The sequence below is a fragment of the Triturus cristatus genome, chromosome 3_2 (genome assembly GCF_964204655.1).
Source record: "Triturus cristatus chromosome 3_2, aTriCri1.1, whole genome shotgun sequence".
In the NCBI taxonomy this organism is placed as follows: domain Eukaryota; kingdom Metazoa; phylum Chordata; class Amphibia; order Caudata; family Salamandridae; genus Triturus; species Triturus cristatus.
Window position 1 is genome coordinate 469,368,509 of NC_140584.1, and position 23,598 is coordinate 469,392,106.

General features: G+C 42.2%; 1 protein-coding gene across 2 annotated transcripts in view; it reads right to left on the reverse strand.

The window, feature by feature from the left end:
- Window positions 1-23,598, reverse strand: part of INSC (INSC spindle orientation adaptor protein) — a 1,274,962-nt gene that overhangs the window by 342,093 nt on the left and 909,271 nt on the right. For both annotated transcript variants that reach the window (XM_085648109.1, XM_085648108.1), the window contains exon 8: window positions 13,705-13,830. In XM_085648109.1, the coding sequence (XP_085504235.1) occupies window positions 13,705-13,830 (126 nt within the window). The remainder of the gene's footprint in view (window positions 1-13,704; window positions 13,831-23,598) is intronic.

Genomic DNA, 23,598 nt, shown 5'->3' on the forward strand with positions numbered 1-23,598 from the left:
GAAACAAATTCTGGCGATAAGACACGTTAGCACCAGGGATTTTACACCTGCATTCTGCTGGTGTTAAGCAGGACAACTACCTGCACCATGCAAGGGAACACAGCCAAGAGCCACACCAGAACACCCACAGGTGCCATAGAGTCAATGAGCATGATACAGGGATACCCATGAGGGCCAGAAGACTCATCTCAACAACTCCAGGACTGCCAATGCCCCCCAAACCCACATCTTAGTAAGTGTGTCCCTGTGGTCATTGTCTTAGCATGATAGGCACGAGCCCTGCAACATCACAGTGTGCTGTCACCTCAGCGTTGGCAGTGAGCCTGGACGTGTAGCTATGCACGCATCCTCCTGCATGCAAAACTGGCGTGTGCTGGTCTGGGGTTCACAGGTCAGTGCAGGTGTGTGCCTATCCGGCAAGGGGAACGGGGTGTCTCAGACATGTCCGTGTACAGGAAGTGCGGTAAGTGTGTCTCTGTGTTCTGGTGTGGCCTGCTACAAGAGCCGCAGCAGTCAATGTTGTAAAGTGGCATGCACCACCTCCAAACGGCACTGTGATGGTGTAGTTGGAATGTAGCAGGACATGCGCAAATAGGCATTACAATGGTGTGCCGTACGAGTGCACGAGATACAACAGCGCACTGTACAAAAGTGTGGGGGCTCGTGGGAGGGAGGAGCAGCCGTTTGGCAACATAACACACAGTGAACTCGACCATGTGCCACATGCTGGGCATCTCATCCATGATGACCACGGTCGCAGACATCCCACAACACCAACGACTGGCCTTTGTACACATCCTGTATGAATGCAGCGTGGTTTTCACTTCTATGCTCGTTTAGTGGTGTGATGTTGGTGGATTATGTGACTTGTGCTCCTTGTTGGTGTGTTTCATTTTGGCCATTGTTAGTCTATATGTGTGTTGTACTTAATTGTGTATGTGTGCCATTCTGCCCATCTCCCCCCTCCCCCCACTCCCTGCTTCTTCCTCTTCCTAGTGCTGTTGTGTCTATAATTTTGTTGCTGCACACATAAATACATGTAAAGAATAAATTAGAATAGTTCCTTGATTCTTTTAGGTTTCAAAACTTCTCTATTGGTTTCTTTTTAATTTTCCATATGAACCGTTTTTTTAATATTCAACAACACATAGAAGTCAGAAGTGCAACGTATTCTATCAACACACTTTCTAGAACATTTTACAACACGTGCAGGTTAAAAGTTCATCAATTTTTTAAAACTTAACGATATTTTTTTGCAACATTTTCTTGAACATTTAAAGACACGTGCAGGTTAAATCTCACGATTGTTTTAAGTTCCAACAGTGCCTTCCAAATGCAAGTAGCAGGTGTGGTTGAGCGGAGCAAATTTTATCCTATGATATGTACTCCACATTGAAACTGCTTTTTCTTCACCAATCACAAAGATGCTTCTCCACAAAACTAATGTGCACCCTACTTTTAAAAAAGCTTTTCATGATATCTTTAGAGATAAGTTATAGATAGGAATTAGCATTTAAAAAACCTTTGAAATTCACTGAAAAACCATAGGTTTCATGCACGTTATAGTTAGGAATTGGCATTTAAAAAACCTTTGAAATTCACTGAAAAAACCATAGGTATCAGGCACGTTATAGTTAGGAATTAGCATTTAAAAAACCTTAGAAATTCACTGAAAAAAACATAGGTTTCAGGGGCATTATAGTTAGCTGGACATTTCCCTCGTACAAAACCCTAGAAATTCCCCTGTTATAGTTAGTTCAGCTAACTATAAGTCGCGCCCCCGCAATGCACTGCTGAAGACGTCACATATTACATCACTCATGACATGGTCAGTGACATCACTGATGACATCTCAAATGACATCCCTGATGACATCATCCATTGAGTATGTTTTTCTTAACAGTTTTAATAGGTTTAATATATATAGGGAAAGGCCTGTTGAAAAATAAGTGGGTGTACAAGTGTGTGAATGGATGATTTTCTAGGTGTGTAACTGACTCTATAAGTGAGTCACTAAATGTATCTTACTGCAGACTAGTGACTAAACTGTGTGAATGTCTGTATGTGTCTGTGTGTTGGTGTATAAGTGGCTGCATGGTTTTGTGAACAGCTATATGCATGTCTATATGGGTTATTGATTGGTTGTCTTAGTATCTGTATGGGTGCCTGAGTGTTTGTGTGGGTAGGGTGTGTGTGACTCTGTGACTAGATGTGTGAGTGGGTGATTCAGTGGGTGCATGGTTTTAAGAGTGCATCTGTGATGGACTGTATGGTTCGGTGAGTGTATGTATGGGTGTGTTAGTGATTGAATGTATATCTCAGTTGTACATGTGTCAGTAACTACATATGTGAAACGCAGTGTATATGTGTGTAAGAGTATATAACTATCTATATGTGAGAGTGTGTGATTTTGGGAGTGGCTGTATGCGCCATAGTGCAAGGATATCTGTGTCATGTCTGATTGTTTTTCTGCAGGAAGACACAGAATTTGTTAGTATTTTTATGAGTAAGTGAACTTGAGTGTGTTTAACTGTATAGGTGAGTAAATTGGACTGTGATTAATTATTTGCATGACTGACTAGATGTGTCAGTACCTCAATGGATGATTGGTGGTGTGTGAGTGTCTATATAGGTGTATAAATGCACAGAGTGACTGTAAGTATGAGTGACTGTACAGGTGAGTGAGTGGACATGTATGTAGACCTAAAAGTCAATGAGTGGGTGTGTAGTTATTGGTATTGGAGTATCTATGGTTGTCAAAATAGCTGTTTGAAATTTTTAGTCGGTGTATCAAAGGTTATATTAGGGTGTGAGAAGATGTACTCATTTATCACATGAATTACGTCATCAGTGATGTCATCAGTGATGTCATTTGAGATGTCATCAGTGATGTCACTGACCATGTCATGAGTGATGTAATATGTGATGTCATCAGTAGTGCATTGCGGGGGCGCGAGTTATAGTTAGCTGAACTAACTATAACGGGGGAATTTCTAGTGTTTTGTACGAGGGAAATGTCCAGCTAACTATATCACCCCTGAAACCTATGGTTTTTTCTGTGAATTTCTAAGGTTGTTTAAATGATAATTCCTAACTATAACGTGCCTGAAACCTATGGTTTTTTCAGTGAATATATATATATATAGCCTTTTCATACACTTGATGGGTACAACATTGGAATCAGATCACACATAAAAGTATACGTTCACTAATATGAGGGCTCAAAAGAGGATAGTATGGTGAACATTTAGACTTTTTTCACTGGCTAATATTCGGTTTGAACAACTGGCTTTTTATATGTTCAAAGTATTGGTTCAAATTTGCCTATACTCGACTAAGGTCCTGATTTAGAGTTTGGCGAATAGAATATTCTGTCACAGACATGACATATATCCTGTATGCCATGTTACAAGTGGCACAGAATATAATGCACTTGTAATATGGCAGACGCAATATCGGTCCCATTTCTGACAGAGTATCCCATCTACCAAACTTGAATTAGATCAAAAAGGTACAGCTTAGGTGTGAAAAAGCCCTAAGCTTTTTTACACCTAAGAAGTACTTCTTTGATCTACAGTGAAAAACTAGAAACTAAAGAATGTAATAGAATATAACAATGTCAATCACCTGTAAGTTTACATAACGTACATGGTGAGCCTCTCAAAGTTTGATCTGGATGTAAATTGGAAATTTCACTCAAGAAAAGGGTTAAAAATGGTCTGTGCTGTCATGCCAGACCAAAAAACAGGTGAATCACAACAATTTCGTACTTCATAACAATAATACAGTGCAATAATTCAGGCCGAAAATAATGATAAACAGCAAAAACCTCGCAAACAACATCAACACCAAATGGAGCACAACAAATATTAATAAATGTTATTGGGACAAATTATTACCACTATAAACCTGCTGCTGTAACGGTGGTAAAAGGTATTTACACCAGGCACTGCATTGCTTCAGGTACATATAGTAGGACCAGTCAGAAATGTTTTCTGATCTGGCCCCATACGTACTAATGGCAATGACTGTCTTCTATGTACAGTAACAGATTACTACCTCATTTTGTTAGCTGAGGACATCAGTTGCAGAATTCAATTGGACATCCTATTAAACATTTTGTTTCAAGAACGTAGTTCAAGTTCATTTGCTGGGTAACAAGAATCACGTGTTGCTAACCAGTATGTGTATCACCGTACATGTAGTGTCAACATGTGAAACATGTATGCTGAAATCATCAAATTGGCAGGTGCGTAGCTTAGTGATTGAGACTCAGGGGTGTGATTATCAAATTTTCTAACTAAAGGAAGTGTGGAGGGGCAAAATGAGAAAGGCTTGGGATGGACTTTTTCCATGAGGAACATGGTCAGTGCTGATTTGCAGTAAGTGGGCCTCTGTTTAGAGTGTTACAGTGGGCTAAAAATTGTGGGTTGGAATGCTACGAACCAGGCAGAACCCACCACTCCTGTTAGGGGCGGGTGATTACACTCATTGTATAACCTGCGCTCATCCTTGGGTAGCTTTGAACTGAGCAATCAGGCTAAGCACAGAGGCAATGTGTAAAGCATTGGCACAGCACTCACACAATAGATACACTGAGCATCACAAAAGAGACTTCACACATAGTGTATGTAAACACAATGTGCATTCAATACACACATTAACCAACAACAAGAACATCATGTATTTTTGGGCATAAATCATGTTTGGAAATATCACCAGCAGTACTAGGCCCAGCTATGTTAAAAATGGCATCAGTAGTATGCACACGTGGGAACATTGGCTGGTGACGGAGGCGGACCTTTGGGGTCCCTCTAAATTACATGCCTTTGAATAAGGATTCATAATGCCCCTGAGACAAATACTCCCTCCCAACAATATCCCTCAACCTAACCCCCTCCTCCTCTCTACTAGAGCTGCCATGTCTAGCCAGTACTGGCTAGTCTTCACTTTAAGGACAGAGACACAGTCTTAATTCCAGCCCATAATCCCCAAGGCTGTCATGTTGAAAATCATGCTGCCTGTATCTTCCTTGACTACACAGCCATAATATGCTCTTGGTTTAGTCCATAGTATAGGAGCAGCCTCCCTGCTCCTCAGCCAATACTCCAACTGATACTCATCGCCGGCACCCCAAGCATTCCATTGCGTCATCACCACTCCAACATTCCACACAGCACATCAGCACTAGCTGAAAAGCAAGGGCCAAAACACCAGGGAAGATGAATAGATAAGTACACAAAATATAACAAACTCCTTCCCTGTTTTTTAAATTCCTTTTTCCATTGGTGTCATTTTATTTTTCACCTCCCCTCTCTTGTAACCTATTCCCCATTTTCTGGTTATCCAGCGCCAAAAGGTCGTAAGAATGGCAATTGCGCTATGCAAATATGATGTTTCCACTGCAAACAAAAAAAGCTAAAATAAAAAACATTGTAATTTACAGCGCCAATAGGTCTAACTTTCACAAATGTGAGACCAATTGCATTGCAAATGCTTGTGTTTTGCTCCCTGCCACTACAAACCAAAACAAATGGGTAAAAGACTATCATTTACAACGCCAGTAGCTCTAACTCTCACAAATGCCCAATTTGCATGATAAATGCTTGTTGATTAATTGGTCATTACCATTCCTACCACATTGTAGTGTATGACTGACAGATGAAAGTAGCTCTGCCTCAGTCAGTCCACTATACTATTCAGCACCATAAATATACTTTAAATACGTCCTTAGGCTTGCATTACAAATCCCTCTTTTGAAAAATATATTAATAGAGCTTTTTCTGTAATATTAAGCTCTCAGGAATTGTTTTTACTTAACACTTCTTGCAAGAGTGTGATCTATGGACATGAATTATGGTAGCACACAGGACATGCAATAAACAATCTGTACTAAATGCACAACCGCCCTAGAATTACGATGACTTCCCAGTTTAGACATAATAATTAAGCAACAATACTTCACAGCAGGCTCATGTTTTGAGCGCATATAAGGCAAAAGGTCAAGCGCCTTTAATCCACATTGAAGTGCCAATATTCCAATAAATTTAGAGCCGCTTCAGGCAAATCTCTGTGGACATGCTACTGTTCCCTCGTTTCAATGTCAGGAGTTTTGCAGCAAATAGGAATCGTAATATCTCGTTTATGCAAGTCTTTTACAGCAGTCAATACAAGAAATAATTCACAATTAATGACAACCTAAGGATGAACAGGTCGATGCTGTGTTACTTATTTGAAGACAAGTCAAATTAAGTTGCAGTAGCCCTTTCATAGAGCAGTCATGGACTAACCTGAAAGCATATCAACCAATGGCCACAGAAGGGGTGTGTTTGTGTGGGGGTGGGAGGTGTGTGGGGGGGTGCGCTAATGTGTGTTGGCTAATGAGATGGGTTGGACGGATTTTAGAGCTTCATTCTACCATAGTTTAAGCCCGGATCAAACTTCGATAAATCTAATTCATTTCGGGCTGCGGCTTATAAAAACGCCTCGCCAATTTAGAAGCAAAAACATTTATCTTTTTCCCAGGCCTGCATCTCCAACAACGGGCATTGAAGACTGCACTTTTGCTTGATGTCTGCATGGGTTGTGAGACCTACAGTGACATCTTTCACTGGATGGCGCCTTTAAATTAACAAGGCTCTTCAGTATTGGTGAATGGGGTTAATTGGTTGATTGCCAGTTGCAATGCTTATTTTAAAATGGAAGTCTGGAATTTGGAATGTTGCATGTTCTATGAGCTTCCTGTTCGTGGCATTCAGTGCTGGGCAGCTGGTGGAAGTGTCTGTTTTGTCCTTCCTCTGTCTTTTGGGCCATGTTCCTTGTGGAATAAACTCTTCATATTATTTGCCTTTCCGGCTCCTGTTTAGTTGGATGATCAGACATTACAAGTATGTGGTAAGTGTACAGGCAATACTAAAAAAAATGTACATTTGTCTTGTCACTCTTCATTTTATTTTTGATACATAAGAAAACCTCATTCGTAGAGTATACTGACCGTCTAAAGTTGGGGCCTCAGCTCTATGAATTTAAGAGGAAGAAGGTCCACCAAAAACATAACAGGACCCTCACGACTTATTCAACTCTGACGTTTGGGCAAGAAAACTGAGATACTGAAATGAAGGTGGTGGTTTTGGCCTAAAGAAGCTCTAGGGACAAACCTATTAATATATATTATCAACAGAACATCTTAATTCCCAACTTGTGACCATTACTCACCTTTCTGCATTGCCTTATAAGTCTGATCATAACTAGGTTTCCTCGCTGCTATGGCCCTTCAACAAAAGGCTGACCAATACTCCACTAATGAGACAAGATGTCAGGATGCATTGTGGGGTGTGCTTACATCGGTGTGCCGGTCCCATGCAATACACTACTCTGAAGCTCTTGAATGCTCACTTCGTTTGGATGGAGAAGAGAGGATGGAGAGTTGTGCAAAGTGTGGGTGCTGTCTGGAGAGAAGCATCACATCTCAGAAGCATGCACTGTGCTAAGCACTGGAGGAGTACAGGCAAGAAAGACTACGTGTCCCACAGAGTGACATGACTTTCACAAGACTTGTCAATGGTTGTGGCCATCTTGAATGCCAAAAGTATAGGATTCACATGGTCCACAGTGTTCTTGCTAGGCAATAGTGCTTTATAAGATAAGTCTGTGTAATCGTGTTGGCACAGAATTTTTGTTGTTAGACAAGCATGATATGAAAACATTGATAATAGCAATATGTGAACACTAAGGGTGCAGAAAAAATATATGAAGTTAATTAAAGTATTGCATATTACAGTTATTAACCTGCTAAACTGAATGTAAACAGAACCATGGAATGTCTTTGCTTAACATTGAAGGTACCTTTCTTTAGCTAACAATATAGAGCAACTCATGTTGGTTTTCACAATTAGCATATCAACCTTAATTGTATTACAGCTCAAAAGAAATATCAAGTTTGATTTCCATATAGTAAGTGGAGAATACAGTGTGTGTCAACTGATATGTAATATTAGAAATTAACCTCCAAGGTTTACACTATAGTAGGACTAAAAGCATTGTCTCATTTCCAGATATCAACACTCCTACAGGTTAATTCCAGCTGTTAAACCAGAGAGTTTAACAATAAGCGACCTCTCCATTTGTCTCTTTTGTCCTCTTGCCATTTACTCTGGTTTACTGGTAATAGTGTGCCTAAGGCTGTGGGTTCTGCAACCTGTGGAAGTTTGCATTGGTTGGCTGGATCTAGATTGCAAGGTTAGTGCATCTTGAGACTAGAAGACTTAAAACACAGGTTAGCTGAGGTCAAACATATATAAATAAATTCATCCAAGTAGACTGCCACCACTCCACCGTGGATAGCTGACCATCATACACATGTGTTGTACTAAATGCGGCCTATTTTCCACCTTTTTATTGGATGAGATGACATATAATTAGATTGAAAACCTATTGAAACAAACAAATACATCATGAGGATGATACAAACAAAGATGGATAGTCTAAAATACTTGAGTGGATTCATATACGAGCAAATAAAATACTAATCTGGTACATGATAAAGGCAGTCCTTGATCTTCAATCACTCTGCTTACGGTACATGGCATTTTACTTTCGAGTATAATATTGCAGAACAACAAAAGTCTTTAGGTAGTAAAGTCATTAGAGTGAATTCATAGCACATCGGTATTGATTATTTATTCACATTTGTTTAGCACAGGTTACTGTATCTTGAGATTTGACAACCCTTACATCACAACACATTGCATTTGACAAACTCACACCCTCTAGTCAATCATGTAGTCCCCACAAAACACATTTGTAACCAACATTATAGTTCCTATATTTCTAAATTCTTTTTTTCCATCTCTCTCTTTCTCACAACGACAGTACACTGTGATATGAATATAGGATAAACAATTCCTCTTGGCCTACAGACTTCAGTGCACATCCCACCATTCTCCCTATGATGAGGATTTATAAAAGATCCACAGGTTTCAGTATCCACATGAGGAAAGGAAATGGATAAAGGCAGATAATAAGGAACACTGCAACTGATTTGTAATTGGGGTTCCTAGTATTGCCAATCAACAAATTGTGTGTGTTTTTAAAAAAAATAATGCATTGACATCAGGTTATGAACAAACACATTCTGACCGGATCTTGAGATTTGATTCTCTCAGAACTTGCTAGTAAGAAGTGGCAGCCAAAATTCAAACAGAACAACTTTATCATCCATATATCCCTGCAGGCTTCTAAACAAACCCATTTGGATGAGTTACTGATTATCAATTCAGTTTAAGAGCAAATATTTCGCTGAGGAAGAGTTCTAGCAAGTTAAATATCTCTTCTAAACTGCTTCAATATTTTCCTCAAAACACATTTGCCATCCACATCGCCTTTGATGGTCTCAAACACACATAAAATGTCTCATAATTCTTCCATTTCTCTTGACGTGGCTTTAAGCTAAACGTCAAGAGCTCCTCTTCAGATTTTACTCCAGTGCAGAAATATACGCATTCTATTCAACGACCTACTTTACTGATATAATAATAACAGATCTACATTTAAACTTCAACAATGAAAGAATGCTTGAGAATATCAACCACTCGGGAGGCCATGCAGATTCAGATAACACTACAACCCCCCTTGAGCTCCTAAATCGAAATTGACTCCATTCACACATCCAAATGCGTTATAGACCTTCAGTTAAGGAAAACATAAGTGAGCCAGAAAACGGCCTATTATTTCCCACTCATAATAGTTACTGATCCTAGGGGCATTTGAAATGCTAGGAAAGATGGCAGAATTATTTTGTTACTATGTTTTTCGGTGTTACATGTGGGAATCAGTTTCTCTACACAGATTTTAGCATGTTTTTTCGCCATGATTCCCTGTAATTTCAACCAGACATTTGAACTGTTTTAAACTCACAAAGTGTTTGGGTGAAAAACTGGACATGTGATGCCCCCTTTACCTGTAACCTTGATGTTTTGATAATATCTATTACCAACTTCAAAGGGGTTACCTTCCAACCTGTAAAGAGGCCCTATGCATGTAAGATTGAGATATCACTTTTAATGCCACTTCTCCAAGGCCATGGCCTAACAACTAAGCTATGTTCTTTAAAGTCCATGGAACCACACGACTAAATAGGAACACTACACTAGAACCGTTTGCGGATTGGGAGACTTTATCTTTGGACTGGTCAATTATCCCATCCAACCTATTATCTAACCAATAAACATTTCTTATATCGGTCTTACATAATCTTCAGTGCCCAATTGAAAAACATTTGATATTCTAGAAGACATGCACAGTCAAAACATTTGTAAACGCTCATGTAGGAGATACAGAATGAGGTGTACTCTGAAACTGAATTCGTTATTTATAGAATAAATTACTATTTTGAAACATTAGCTTGATCACACCATCCTACTTCACAATGTGAAAATGTAATATCTATCCTCCAAAATTCATCAATCCATTTCCACTGAGAAAGAAGTGTGAGTGATTTGGGGGGAGCTATGGGGCTGATTATGAGTTTGGCGGTGTGGTAGCGGACTGCTACGCCACTGCCCTGCTCCCACACCGCCAAACCTCACCGCCAGCCACCCACCAGATTTCGAATAATCTCGTGGTCTGGTGGGCATTCCTTTGGCGTGCCCATGGCCTGCCGATTAAAAAGGCACTGCATTGGGAGCGCCGAAGCTCGTTCCAGCACAGCATCGACTGTAAAGTCCATGCTGTGCAGGAAAGGGGCTACATTCTGACAGGGTGGCACACCATGTGCCCCACTGCATCCATCCCATGCCCCTTAAGGAACAGGGGGCTTTCTAGGGCCCCCTAAGTTTCCTCATCACCACCCTTTTAATGGCAGGCTCAACGCCATGACAAAGGTGGATGTGAGGAAACTCGTAATATGCTTGGCTGTGCCTCAGCAGCATCACCAGCATATTGTGGCCCTCAGACTGCCACGCCACACCCAGGGATCGCGAATCCCTGACAGTTGCGGCAGTCCTATTGCGGTCTAACACCGTACTCATAAATTGGCGGTCGGACCACTGGTGTGGCAGTCCATAACCGCCACTGCACCTCCTCCACCACAAGTTTGGCGGACCAATGGACCTCCAAACTCGTAATCAGGCCCTAAGTCTCCAGCACCACTTTTATGAAAACTATTCCTTCCCTGCTACTGTGCCGCTCAATATCACTCCGGTCATCCTCATGAATGAGGAAGTTCAAGGTAAACTGTTCAGGGTCCTAAGAAGGATTACACTCCCTCTTTCCGTTAGTTCAGCTTGCAACTGCTCATGTACTAGCAGAATTTAAAATCATGCCACTGAACAAGTTCCAGAACAGAATTAAAGAGAAGGGAGTTTAATTGTCTCCATTAAACCTCATATAGCAACACAATGTCTCTTCAGTCATCATTTCTCCTCTCTAGCTGCCTTAGAGGGGATAACATTGAAGACTACCTGTCAATCCTGCTGCCACTAACAAGACCTGTTGTTCTACAGAACAGAATTTTCCCAATACGGCCGGGAAAGCTCTATATAGTTTACTTACCAAGGACAATTGTTGGTCTCCAGTTTTAAGAAAGAGACCTACAACTAAGCCAGTTCAGGAAGATATAATTATCTCTCCTCCAGCAATTTGTTAGTTGCTACACATTTTTCTTTTACTTTGATTTGTTAGCCACAAAAAACTTCTCACTGTAATTTGTAAATAACTGAAAATCATCAAAGCTGAAGAAACATAAAAGGCTGTTATTGTTATACAGATATTCACGGTACATCTGTGATTTACTATTAGCGCATAGAAGACATTTTTTGGATAGAAAATACTAGCGTTTGCTAGTGCTGGATACACTGAATCTTTTAAATAAACTTTTTTCTTTTTCAAATTTGCGCTTTTTTATTTTACATTGGGATACGTTTAAGAGCATTGAATTCCTTTGACAATGGACATGGTAGAAAAGTGACAAGTAAAAATGCTACCAATATTTGTATTGAAGAAAGATTGTGTTACTCAATACTCTTAATTATCTTCTAGTCACAATAGTAATGGGCTATTCACATAGGATAGTCTTCTCTATCCGAAGTTATCTATGCAAAGCCTGTGCATACCTTTTAATACACAAATGTAATTTTATATAGCTCTCAATTATTATGTGACCTACACCCTGAGTATTTTCTTCTTTTTCTTCCATCGGTGCTGCCCCCATACCTTTCTCTTGCAGGAAAGCTGGTTTGCACAGAAAGAATTTGCAGGGACCTAGCGTGTGCCACATGAGCTGCACTGGGCACTGTCAATGAGCAGCTTAGACTAGACATTGGACAGGCGGAAGAGAGAGGTATGCTGGATGCAGATGGGGAAGTCAGGATCTCTTCAAAGTCCCAATATCGATGCCAATGTCCTCCCTTCATAGCATATACAAAAGCTAAGGGGCCATATTATCAAGCACTGCGTTAAAATTATCGCCGCTTTAGCGGCAGAAAACTGCAGCTAAAGCAGCGATAATGGGCTTGATAATATGCCGCAGAGAATTCCAATAGAAACCCATGTTGACACCAGAACATGGGCTTCTATTGGAATTCTCCAGGGCATATTATCAAGCCCATTATCGCGATAATTTTAACGCCGTTTGTTGATAATATGCCCCATAGTTCTTGCCACTGGCGTAACGAAACTTGACGGAGCCCCCTGCAAAGTACATGCAGGGGGGCCCCCACGCACTGGACCCAGTCCTGAGCTCTCAGGCCAAGGACCTGCCAGTGCCGAAGGGGGGCCCCGAGACTCGCCCCCTCCCACTCCCGGACTGCGGGGGCTTTTGTTACCCCGCCGGTTCTTGCAAGAATAGCACGTGCTCTGTGAAGAAAGCACTGCAAGACTCTACCCACCCCTGACCTACATGTTCTGTTTTTGTAGCGAGTTGGACATTTTATGTATTTGTAGATTTAGTAAGCATAAACCCGGCACAGCTGCTGATCAGAAGATTGTACATGTGTGGGAGGACAGTTGGATTCTGGTAAAGTACACAACACCATTACAGGTATTAAGAGTTATCGCTTTGGGGACAACCCTTATTTTACAATTTAGGTAGACACGGTATTACATACAAATACACTAAAACAGATACGGATTGCATGTGTTGAAACAGGGCAGGACTTCCTTCAAATGCTTTGCCAAAAATACGGCGAGGATTTTAAATGCTCAACACCAAAGTGAAGCAACGAGGTTTTAAGTAAGACCGCCTGCCAGGTGTCCACCCAACTGGGAAACAGACTCAGATGTCAATATGTTACAATACTAATCACCTGAGGACAACAGAGTGGCCTGCAAGATTGTGGGATGTGCTGGGGGCATGCTTCATTACTGCGATACTCGATCATGGTATATAAAATGTGAAGGATATGCTACATTCCAGTGATACTTTATCACTGTATACAAAAAGGGATGCAGGCATATTAGCACATCTCTGGCTGTTTTGATGATCAGAGTTTTTGTAACCCCAGAATGTGATTTTTGTTCAGGGTTATGGGTTATGCAAGCAGCACAATCAACAATGCAAAACAAAATGCAGCAGTAAACTGCCTGACTGACTAGAGAGGCATTGGTATAGGATACATAGTGTGCCAAAATACACCTACCGAATACATAACATCCACATTTTGAATCATAGCAAACTTATTTAGAGAATGACGTTGTCCGAATGTTTACCTTCTCCAGCTGATGAATTCCTTCTTCCACACAACATACTGATGCCACAGTTCTGAGGGCCTGTGGATAGAGACCTCTTAAGCTATCCTGTCGACAAATCTTGAAGAGAGCAATAACCCCACCTTCCTACAAAGCAAGAAGAAAATAAAAAGAGATGTTAGTCAAATATGCATTGTTAATATCCATACATTCATTAGCTTTAAAGTCACAGAGCAAACTAAGAAACATTCCTTACAATTCAGGAATCGGTAGCCCAGAAAAACAGGGATTGTCTCTCTAAAGGTGCCTGGTTAGTTCCTCTTAGGTCAGTAAGCAGTAGCTGCTCCTAATCAGTGACTGAATTGTAGCCTGATACTATATTTGGACTGTGACAGATGAACAAATCCCATACAGTGCAAAAATAAACATTTAGTAAGACTTTTAAAGTCCTGTCCATTAATATTAATGAGACAGGAGTCTGCTTGTAAATCCTACTGAAATAAAGGCATGGCGGCCTGTTTGATACAACACATAACCGTTCCTGCATTACAACTCAGTAAATTCATTTTTATTGCAGCCAATCACCCTTAAAGTACGAAGGCTGAGGCTGCTGAAAAACGAGCATTGGCACAGCCAACAGGTCTCACCTTTGACAGACTTTAGCCTACCTGTTGACAACATCTACAAAAAAGTCCAAAATCTGGCATCAGCATCATTACATGTGGACGTCACAAATTGCATATGAGTTTTGGCTTTATTTATAGTGCCAAAGTGGTGTACAGCTATGTTGAAGTAGAACATTTTGAAAAACATAATAAAAGGTACTAACACATTTAGAGAAAGTGGCTAAAGGTAGGAAATTGTGGCTCAAGGCCCCTCCTTAAAACAAGTTGAAAAATTAGAATACAGAACAATACAGGATGCAAGAGATCAGAGAGCAACAGAAATGTGGGGTGTGGAGGGACGAGTGACAGTGAGTAGTGAGGGTAGCAACGGAGCAGCCTAAGGTGGGGGGGGGGGGGCGAAGGGATATTTCTTTTAAACAAGCCAAGCAGGATGAGACGGTATGGGGGAAATCAACAGCTGAACTAGGGGTTAAGTATCAACACAGAAAACGCAGGGTACACGGATGTGAAGGAGGAGGTATTACAATGGGGAGATAAGGCGACAGCAAGGAAACACATGCACTCCCATGGATTCCTGAAAGCAAAAGAAAATAAGTAGTTCCTAAATGGAGTGAAAGGATACAACCCATCCAATAAAAATATCAGTCAATAATATATGCTCGAGGGGTTTGTCAAACACAAGAAGAGGAAGGAAATGCATTAAATTAGTCGAAAGCAAATCTAATTGTCCAGAAAGCCGATCAATGACAAGCAATAGGCTGGCTCAAAACCTACTGAAAGTACTGTTATTGTACACAAAGGTTTTTTTGATAGTAAACAGCTAAAGCGGTCTGTTGATGGGACCTAAAAATGGTATGATGTGAGGGAGAATTGGGGAACAGTCCCTTGGACTGCTGTGCGTTCTCCCAATGCGTACAGCTGACAAAGCGAAATCAACTCCTCACAGAGCACTTGTATTTTTGGAATTGATAACACCCTCTTTAGGATTTCGTTATCCAATCAATGGTTTGCAACTCCATTGGATTGTGAATTGCTAGGAAGGGGTGTTAATACCAACCTCACTTTTCCTAATAGTTTATAATGGGTTGCACTGTGTATATTGTGACCAATAAATACTTTTGTGTTTCACAATGTACCTGGTAACACCCACCTTATCTAACTGAAGGTGTAGAGCACTACAAAGACATTGTGATCCCCCCCCCTCTTTCATAGCGTAAGCAGGGGAGGTGTTGAGACCCAATGTTTTGTTTATGAGCTTGTTTTATCTACAGCAAACAAAGCGAAAACCATAATAGAGGTCAGGGATGGGAAGCCAATCACAGTAAAAGAGGCCCAAAAGGTGACATGATGAGAGAAACAGAAGGAAAGAGTGTGAAGGAGTGTAGATTCAATTGGACAAGCATGGAGTAGTGACACCAGGCCCAAGAGGCCTAAACTTCACACTGAACCCTGTTTATTTCTGCATTTTGTCATTCAAATAGCCACAGGGATCCATTTCCTTCCTTGCACTTGGGCTATGCTACTTAGAGTGTGAGTGAGGGGTCTGGAAAGAAAAGTGAAACGAAGAACATATGAAAAGAAGAAAGAAACTGTGACAAGAAGGAAAGGCCAAAACCATGAAAAGATGGATGAAGGAAGAACGGACTGATGGGTGAAATCTAAAACAACATTGCATGGGTGAGTAAAAGAAAAAATGGTTGGAATGATGAAAGGATGGATGAATAGTGGATGGATGAATGGAAGTTTGGATGGATGGGTGAACTAATAAAAGGAGAGTGAAATGATAGATGAATGAAAAAGAAGGGAATTATGGATGGGAAAGGATGAATGAATGGCTAGAAGTGAGTGGAAGGATTGAAGGATGGGTGGAAGAGTAACAATAAAAAGGTGGATGGACAGAATGATAAAGGAAGGACAGATGGAAATATGAAAAGATAGATGGATAGAAGAATGGATGAATGAATGAAAGGCTTAAAGGGTGTATAGATAGATGAACAGAAGTTAGGATTAAGGGACCTCATAGTGTGGGTAGGGCTCACCTCACCCTATGGCATTCGAGGAACGGATCAAAGTGGGGGTCATTTTATTTTTGTTTCTACTCCCTTGGAGCACAAGCTCAATGCTAAAAGATTGAAGCATGCAGAGATGGCGCGGATATGCACTATCCGTCTCATTAGAAGACTGAGTTTAGAAAATTAAATCATGTCTGACAAAAGGGACATCTTACCGAGATCTGAATTACACTGCTGATAGGTAGGGCCAGTGTTCTTGCTCCTGTTGTTTTCCCTTTATTTTTCGTTAAATGATAGTTAACAAGGCACCGGCTTAAGCAGCACCCTCTAGATTGTTAGTGTCTGTTATCAGCCTGTCATTAGATTATTATAGCACCAGTACATGTGCAGTATTTAACCTACTGACTTTTAACATTTGCAAATGTCATTTTAATTAAACATGCTGCACTGGACCAAGCCTACAGATGTAGATAATCACCAGTGAGACTCGTAAGCGGCATAACGTTAATAGATGATCATGGTGTGATGGGTGAAATGGGAAACCGTGTTCATGTGTCATCAGGGCATCTCTCTCTTCCACAAACCTCAAATATCGGAATGTGTGCTGTAGCATACCGTTTCTGTCTTGTTTACACATTCACCAAGTTCACAGCTGTCAATTTGAGCACTTTCAAGGGACACAAGCTGTTATGTTTGCATTATGGCTGCACAATGCACATCTAGTACATCCTAAATGAAAAAGAATAATGCCGGAAGCAATCTGTGTTTTTGCCATGTTCCCTGCATTTCTTGCTGAAGTGTTGACCATCCCAGTGACTCTGTGTAAGAAAAAGGTACCCCCTAAGTTCAATTTAAGGTCCAAGAGTAAAGGGGGAATGACAATTATCAATAAGAAACACTCTTATCTGACCTATATTTCTTTACTGGATGGCCTCCATTGGGCTCATACTAGAGGCAGGTACACCATAGAACACTCAGACAAACTGGTTATTAAAAAAATATTCATATATTTTTTATTTTCTTGAGTATACAAAAAAAATTTTAAGATAATTTTTATATATGTGAATACTTTTCTATATAAATTCATATCAATACAATTTGAAGAAACACTATACAATAATGATATGCTATTAGTGCACATAAACAATATGTCAATAATGACAGACAAACAAAAACAAAATGTCAATTACTTTACAATAAATATCATCATAAAATATACTACCGTTGACCCATTCACAACCATCCAACAGTCATACTAACCAGCCATAACCATCTCATGTACTATGCACAGGACGTAGTACATTATCAAAAGGGACTCCTATTATTTAGACTGACAAACACGCAATCGTAGATTAAGTGGTGAGATTTAATCAAAGGATTATCCACTGGTGTGTTGTAATATGTAGGCTTCCCTTGTAGTCGGTTTAATTTGAGAGGAAATCTCAGAGGTGGATGGGGTTTCTCTAAGTACAAACTAATACGATAGAAGTACTTCTTCCTTCTACGTATGTGGTCCCAACTGATTTGAGACCAATAAGACTTTTCCAAGCACGAGGGTCAAATTCCACTCTCCTGTTGAGAGTAGCTCCGCCTGATGTGTTTGCTGGAGCATGCTCTCAGGTTATTTATATCCGCAAGCTTTCAGGGGAGCATACTTTAGCTTAGATAATACGATATTCTCTCTTGAGGATTCCTTAACTTCTTTGGAATATTCCGCTGCGGTCCGGTCCTACATATTTCTTCGGTTGGACTCCAAACCATCCCAGTGACTCTGACCTGCTAAACAGTCAGGTTTTCAACCTCAACTGAAAAATCTAAATTTCCATATTGCCATACCTGCCATCCCTGTAATTTAACTATAGTGTTCAGGTCCCTGCAGATATGGTCTATAAGGAAGTAGGACATATCTTTAGCTCCCACAAATGTACTATAACATCTGATTGTAGATTATTTGTTTTCCTGTAGAATTAGCCACAGGACAGATTCCTAACCTGCACAATGTACCTCTTATAGCATCTTTAGGAAACAATTAAAAGCCTTTCTGTTTTTAATTCATGTACCAATTTGATTCTGGATTCATCCATCAGCCTCCTATCACTATGTAAGTGACGAGATGCCCCCAGGTGAGCCATGCGCTATAAAAATGCGCCTAACATAACATAACATAACAATATAACATTTTAGATGAAAGTGCGACCAAAACCATGTTTGCCTCAAAAGAGTAACGTGGACTGAGAAAGGCAAGAAGAAATAGCAGATTTGTATTAATGAAACCTTTTACTTGTTCTGGGACAAGGCACATACTCTGCCTGTTATTAACAGATGACAATAAAAAGCAATGGACATTTCTGTCTCAGAACACACCTCTCACGTTCTCTAGAAGGCTAGATCTACAGACTGCTACTTCAATGGACTGGTCAAGTGCTTCCTCATAGCGCTGCAACAGCTGTTCCTCAAAGGAACCCTAAAAGTTTAAATCCAGTTACGTCATATCATGTATTTGTATTTGTTGACCTCAGTTGATGTCTGAATCAAATACTTTTTTTTACAATTTAAACATTTGTTGGTTTTTTCGAAGGACACACCAATAAATAGCCATCAAAGGAGTCAGTAACTTCTGCTCAGATGCCGGGGTACATTTGGGTTTCTATAGACTAACATAGCACCTTTTCTAGTCAGGACAGGCACCTTTTCAGCCTCACTGGATCCAGACACAGTTGTAGGGATTGGCCAAAAGATGGCTTATGGCAGAGTATTTTTAGTGGACTGAACTGGGCAGGCAATGGGTAGAGTAAGATTATCAGGAGAGAGTTCCTCACTGCAGGCTCTGTGTGCCCAGTCTTAGTTATTTGGCGTTTGGGACTCTGGGATAGTTTATTTGGTACACACATCTTCTCAAGAGAAGATATGCATCACACCGCTGAGAAAATGGCAATGTGAAGTCTAAGATTTATTTTTAGCAGTGTCTTTCTGGTCCAACCTACAAAATACCCTACTTGACCCACTCTAATGAGATAGTCTGGCAGGAACAGAATAGCAGAGTACACCATGCATAATACTGCATGTAATAAGTCATTCATGCTAAAGTGAAGTGGATATCTCTATGCCTATCTTAGAAATTATGACTATGAATTTTATCCAGCAATGCCTACTTAATCTAAAGCAAATCATCCTACACATCTTCTGGGGACCAAGGTACCCCAATTGGGTGGGTGGGGGTACGAGGACAGGCTGCAAGGTACCCAGTGACTCTGTCCTCCCTCTCCTGTGCTTGCAATGAAGTGGCCTAACATGATATACCTCCCTTTTCTGGCCGCGAGCATTGTGATGCAGGTCATGTAGCTATTGACTCCCGAGCTGCGGCCACCTCTGGCACATGTCTGTGGTGTAGTAGGGATAAGAAGAGAGGCCAGAGAATGGTGATGTCAAATCAAGGTTGTGATGCCAAAAATAGAGATATTTAAAAAAGGTTGCCAAATTCGGGGTCAGCCTTTTCTTCCATGCACAGGTGCCAGCGCCTGACATTAGCTACAGGAAACAGAAAACTAGCTTCAACCAGATCTTCTGTTATTCATGGCTGACTATCTGCATCATGCAAAAACAACAGTTGATGGACAGAATGCAGAACGTTGTCATATATTCACCCCAGTACAGAGATCTGGGCCTAAATCCATCGTTTTTTTGCTCACCATGCCATTCCAGTTTGAACCCAGCCATATGCAAATCAGTCTTGTCCCTGTGCCTCATGGGAACAGTCCAGCCCGAACTGCCAAGCCAGGTCCTCCCTGAACTGGAACCAAGCATCCTAGGACCGGTTTCGGGGTTTCACCCCTCTTCAGCCAGGATAGCTTGATTCCAGTGGCATGGAGAGCATGGGACTCACGTCTGAGCATACCCGTCCCACCCGGGGTGATAAATGCAAAAACAACAGTTGATGGACAGAATGCAGAACATTGTCATACATTCACCCCAGTACAGAGATCTGGGCCTAAATCCATCGTTTTTTTGCTCACCATGCCATTCCAGTTTGAACCCAGCCATATGCAAATCAGTCTTGACCCTGTGCCTCATGGGAACAGTCCAGCCCGAACTGCCAAGCCAGGTCCTCCCTGGACTGGAACCAAGCATCCTAGGACCGGTTTCGGGGTTTCACCCCTCTTCAGCCAGGATAGCTTGATTCCAGTGGCATGGAAAGCACGGGACTCACGTCTGAGCATACCCGTCCCACTCGGGGTGACAAATGCAAAAACAACAGTTGATGGACAGAATGCAGAACATTGACATACATTCACCCCAGTACAGAGATCTGGGCCTAAATCCATCGTTTTTTTGCTCACCATGCCATTCCAGTTTGAACCCAGCCATATGCAAATCAGTCTTGACCCTGTGCCTCATGGGAACAGTCCAGCCTGAACTGCCAAGCCAGGTACTCCCTGGACTGGAACCAAGCATCCTAGGACCGGTTTTGGGGTTTCACTCTTCTTCAGCCAGGATAGCTTGATTCCAGTGGCATGGAGAGCATGGGACCCACGTCTGAGCATACCCGTCCCACTCGGGTGATAAATGCAAAAACAACAGTTGATGGACAGAATGCAGAACATTGTCATACATTCACCCCAGTACAGAGATCTGGGCCTAAATCCATCGTTTTTTTGCTCACCATGCCATTCCAGTTTGAACCCAGCCATATGCAAATCAGTCTTGTCCCTGTGCCTCATGGGAACAGTCCAGCCCGAACTGCCAAGCCAGGTCCTCCCTGAACTGGAACCAAGCATCCTAGGACCGGTTTCGGGGTTTCACCCCTCTTCAGCCAGGATAGCTTGATTCCAGTGGCATGGAGAGCACGGGACTCACGTCTGAGCATACCCGTCCCACTCGGGGTGATAAATGCAAAAACAACAGTTGATGGACAGAATGCAGAACATTGTCATACATTCACCCCAGTACAGAGATCTGGGCCTAAATCCATCGCTTTTTTTGCTCACCATGCCATTCCAGTTTGAACCCAGCCATATGCAAATCAGTCTTGACCCTGTGCCTCATGGGAACAGTCCAGCCCGAACTGCCAAGCCAGGTCCTCCCTGGACTGGAACCAAGCATCCTTGTACCGGTTTCGGGGTTTTATCCCTCTTCAGCCAGGATAGCTTGATTCCAGTGGCATGGAGAGCACGGGACCCACGCCTGAGCATACCCGTCCCACTCGGGGTGACAAATGCAAAAACAACAGCTGATGGACAGAATGCAGAACATTGACATACATTCACCCCAGTACAGAGAACTGGGCCTAAATCCATCGTTTTTTTGCTCACCATGCCATTCCAGTTTGAACCCAGCCATATGCAAATCAGTCTTGACCCTGTGCCTCATGGGAACAGTCCAGCCGAACTGCCAAGCCAGGTCCTCCCTGAACTGGAACCAAGCATCCTAGGACCGGTTTCGGGGTTTCACCCCTCTTCAGCCAGGATAGCTTGATTCCAGTGGCATGGAGAGCATGGGACTCACGTCTGAGCATACCCGTCCCACCCGGGGTGATAAATGCAAAAACAACAGTTGATGGACAGAATGCAGAACATTGTCATACATTCACCCCAGTACAGAGATCTGGGCCTAAATCCATCGTTTTTTTGCTCACCATGCCATTCCAGTTTGAACCGAGCCATATGCAAATCAGTCTTGACCCTGTGCCTCATGGGAACAGTCCAGCCCGAACTGCCAAGCCAGGTCCTCCCTGGACTGGAACCAAGCATCCTAGGACCGGTTTCGGGGTTTTACCCCTCTTCAGCCAGGATATCTTGATTCCAGTGGCATGGAGAGCACGGGACCCACGTCTGAGCATACCCGTCCCACTCGGGGTGACAAATGCAAAAACAACAGTTGATGGACAGAATGCAGAACATTGACGTACATTCACCCCAGTACAGAGATCTGGGCCTAAATCCATCGTTTTTTTGCTCACCATGTCATTCCAGTTTGAACCCAGCTATATGCAAATCAGTCTTGACCCTGTGCCTCATGGGAACAGTCCAGCCCGAACTGCCAAGCCAGGTCCTCCCTGGACTGGAACCAAGCATCCTAGGACCGGTTTCGGGGTTTTACCCCTCTTCAGCCAGTATAGCTTGATTCCAGTGGCATGGAGAGCACGGGACCCACGTCTGAGCATACCCGTCCCACTCGGGGTGACAAATGCAAAAACAACAGTTGATGGACAGAATGCAGAACATTGACATACATTCACCCCAGTACAGAGATCTGGGCCTAAATCCATCGTTTTTTTGCTCACCATGCCATTCCAGTTTGAACCCAGCCATATGCAAATCAGTCTTGACCCTGTGCCTCATGGGAACAGTCCAGCCCGAACTGCCAAGCCAGGTCCTCCCCGGACTGGAACCAAGCAACCTAGGACCGGTTTCGGGGTTTCACCCCTCTTCAGCCAGGATAGCTTGATTCCAGTGGCATGGAAAGCACGGGACTCACGTCTGAGCATACCCGTCCCACTCGGGGTGACAAATGCAAAAACAACAGTTGATGGACAGAATGCAGAACATTGACATACATTCACCCCAGTACAGAGATCTGGGCCTAAATCTATTGTTTTTTTGCTCACCATGCCATTCCAGTTTAAACCCAGCCATATGCAAATCAGTCTTGACCCTGTGCCTCATGGGAACAGTCCAGCCCGAACTGCCAAGCCAGGTCCTCCCTGGACTGGAACCAAGCATCCTAGGACCGGTTTCGGGGTTTCACTCCTCTTCAGCCAGGATAGCTTGATTCCAGTGGCATGGAGAGCATGTGACTCACGTCTGAGCATACCCGTCCCACTCGGGGTGATAAATGCAAAAACAACAGTTGATGGACAGAATGCAGAACATTGTCATACATTCACCCCAGTACAGAGATCTGGGCCTAAATCCATCGTTTTTTTGCTCACCATGCCATTCCAGTTTGAACCCAGCCATATGCAAATCAGTCTTGTCCCTGTGCCTCATGGGAACAGTCCAGCCCGAACTGCCAAGCCAGGTCCTCCCTGAACTGGAACCAAGCATCCTAGGACCGGTTTCGGGGTTTCACCCCTCTTCAGCCAGGATAGCTTGATTCCAGTGGCATGGAGAGCACGGGACTCACATCTGAGCATACCCGTCCCACTCGGGGTGATAAATGCAAAAACAACAGTTGATGGACAGAATGCAGAACATTGTCATACATTCACCCCAGTACAGAGATCTGGGCCTAAATCCATCGTTTTTTTGCTCACCATGCCATTCCAGTTTGAACCCAGC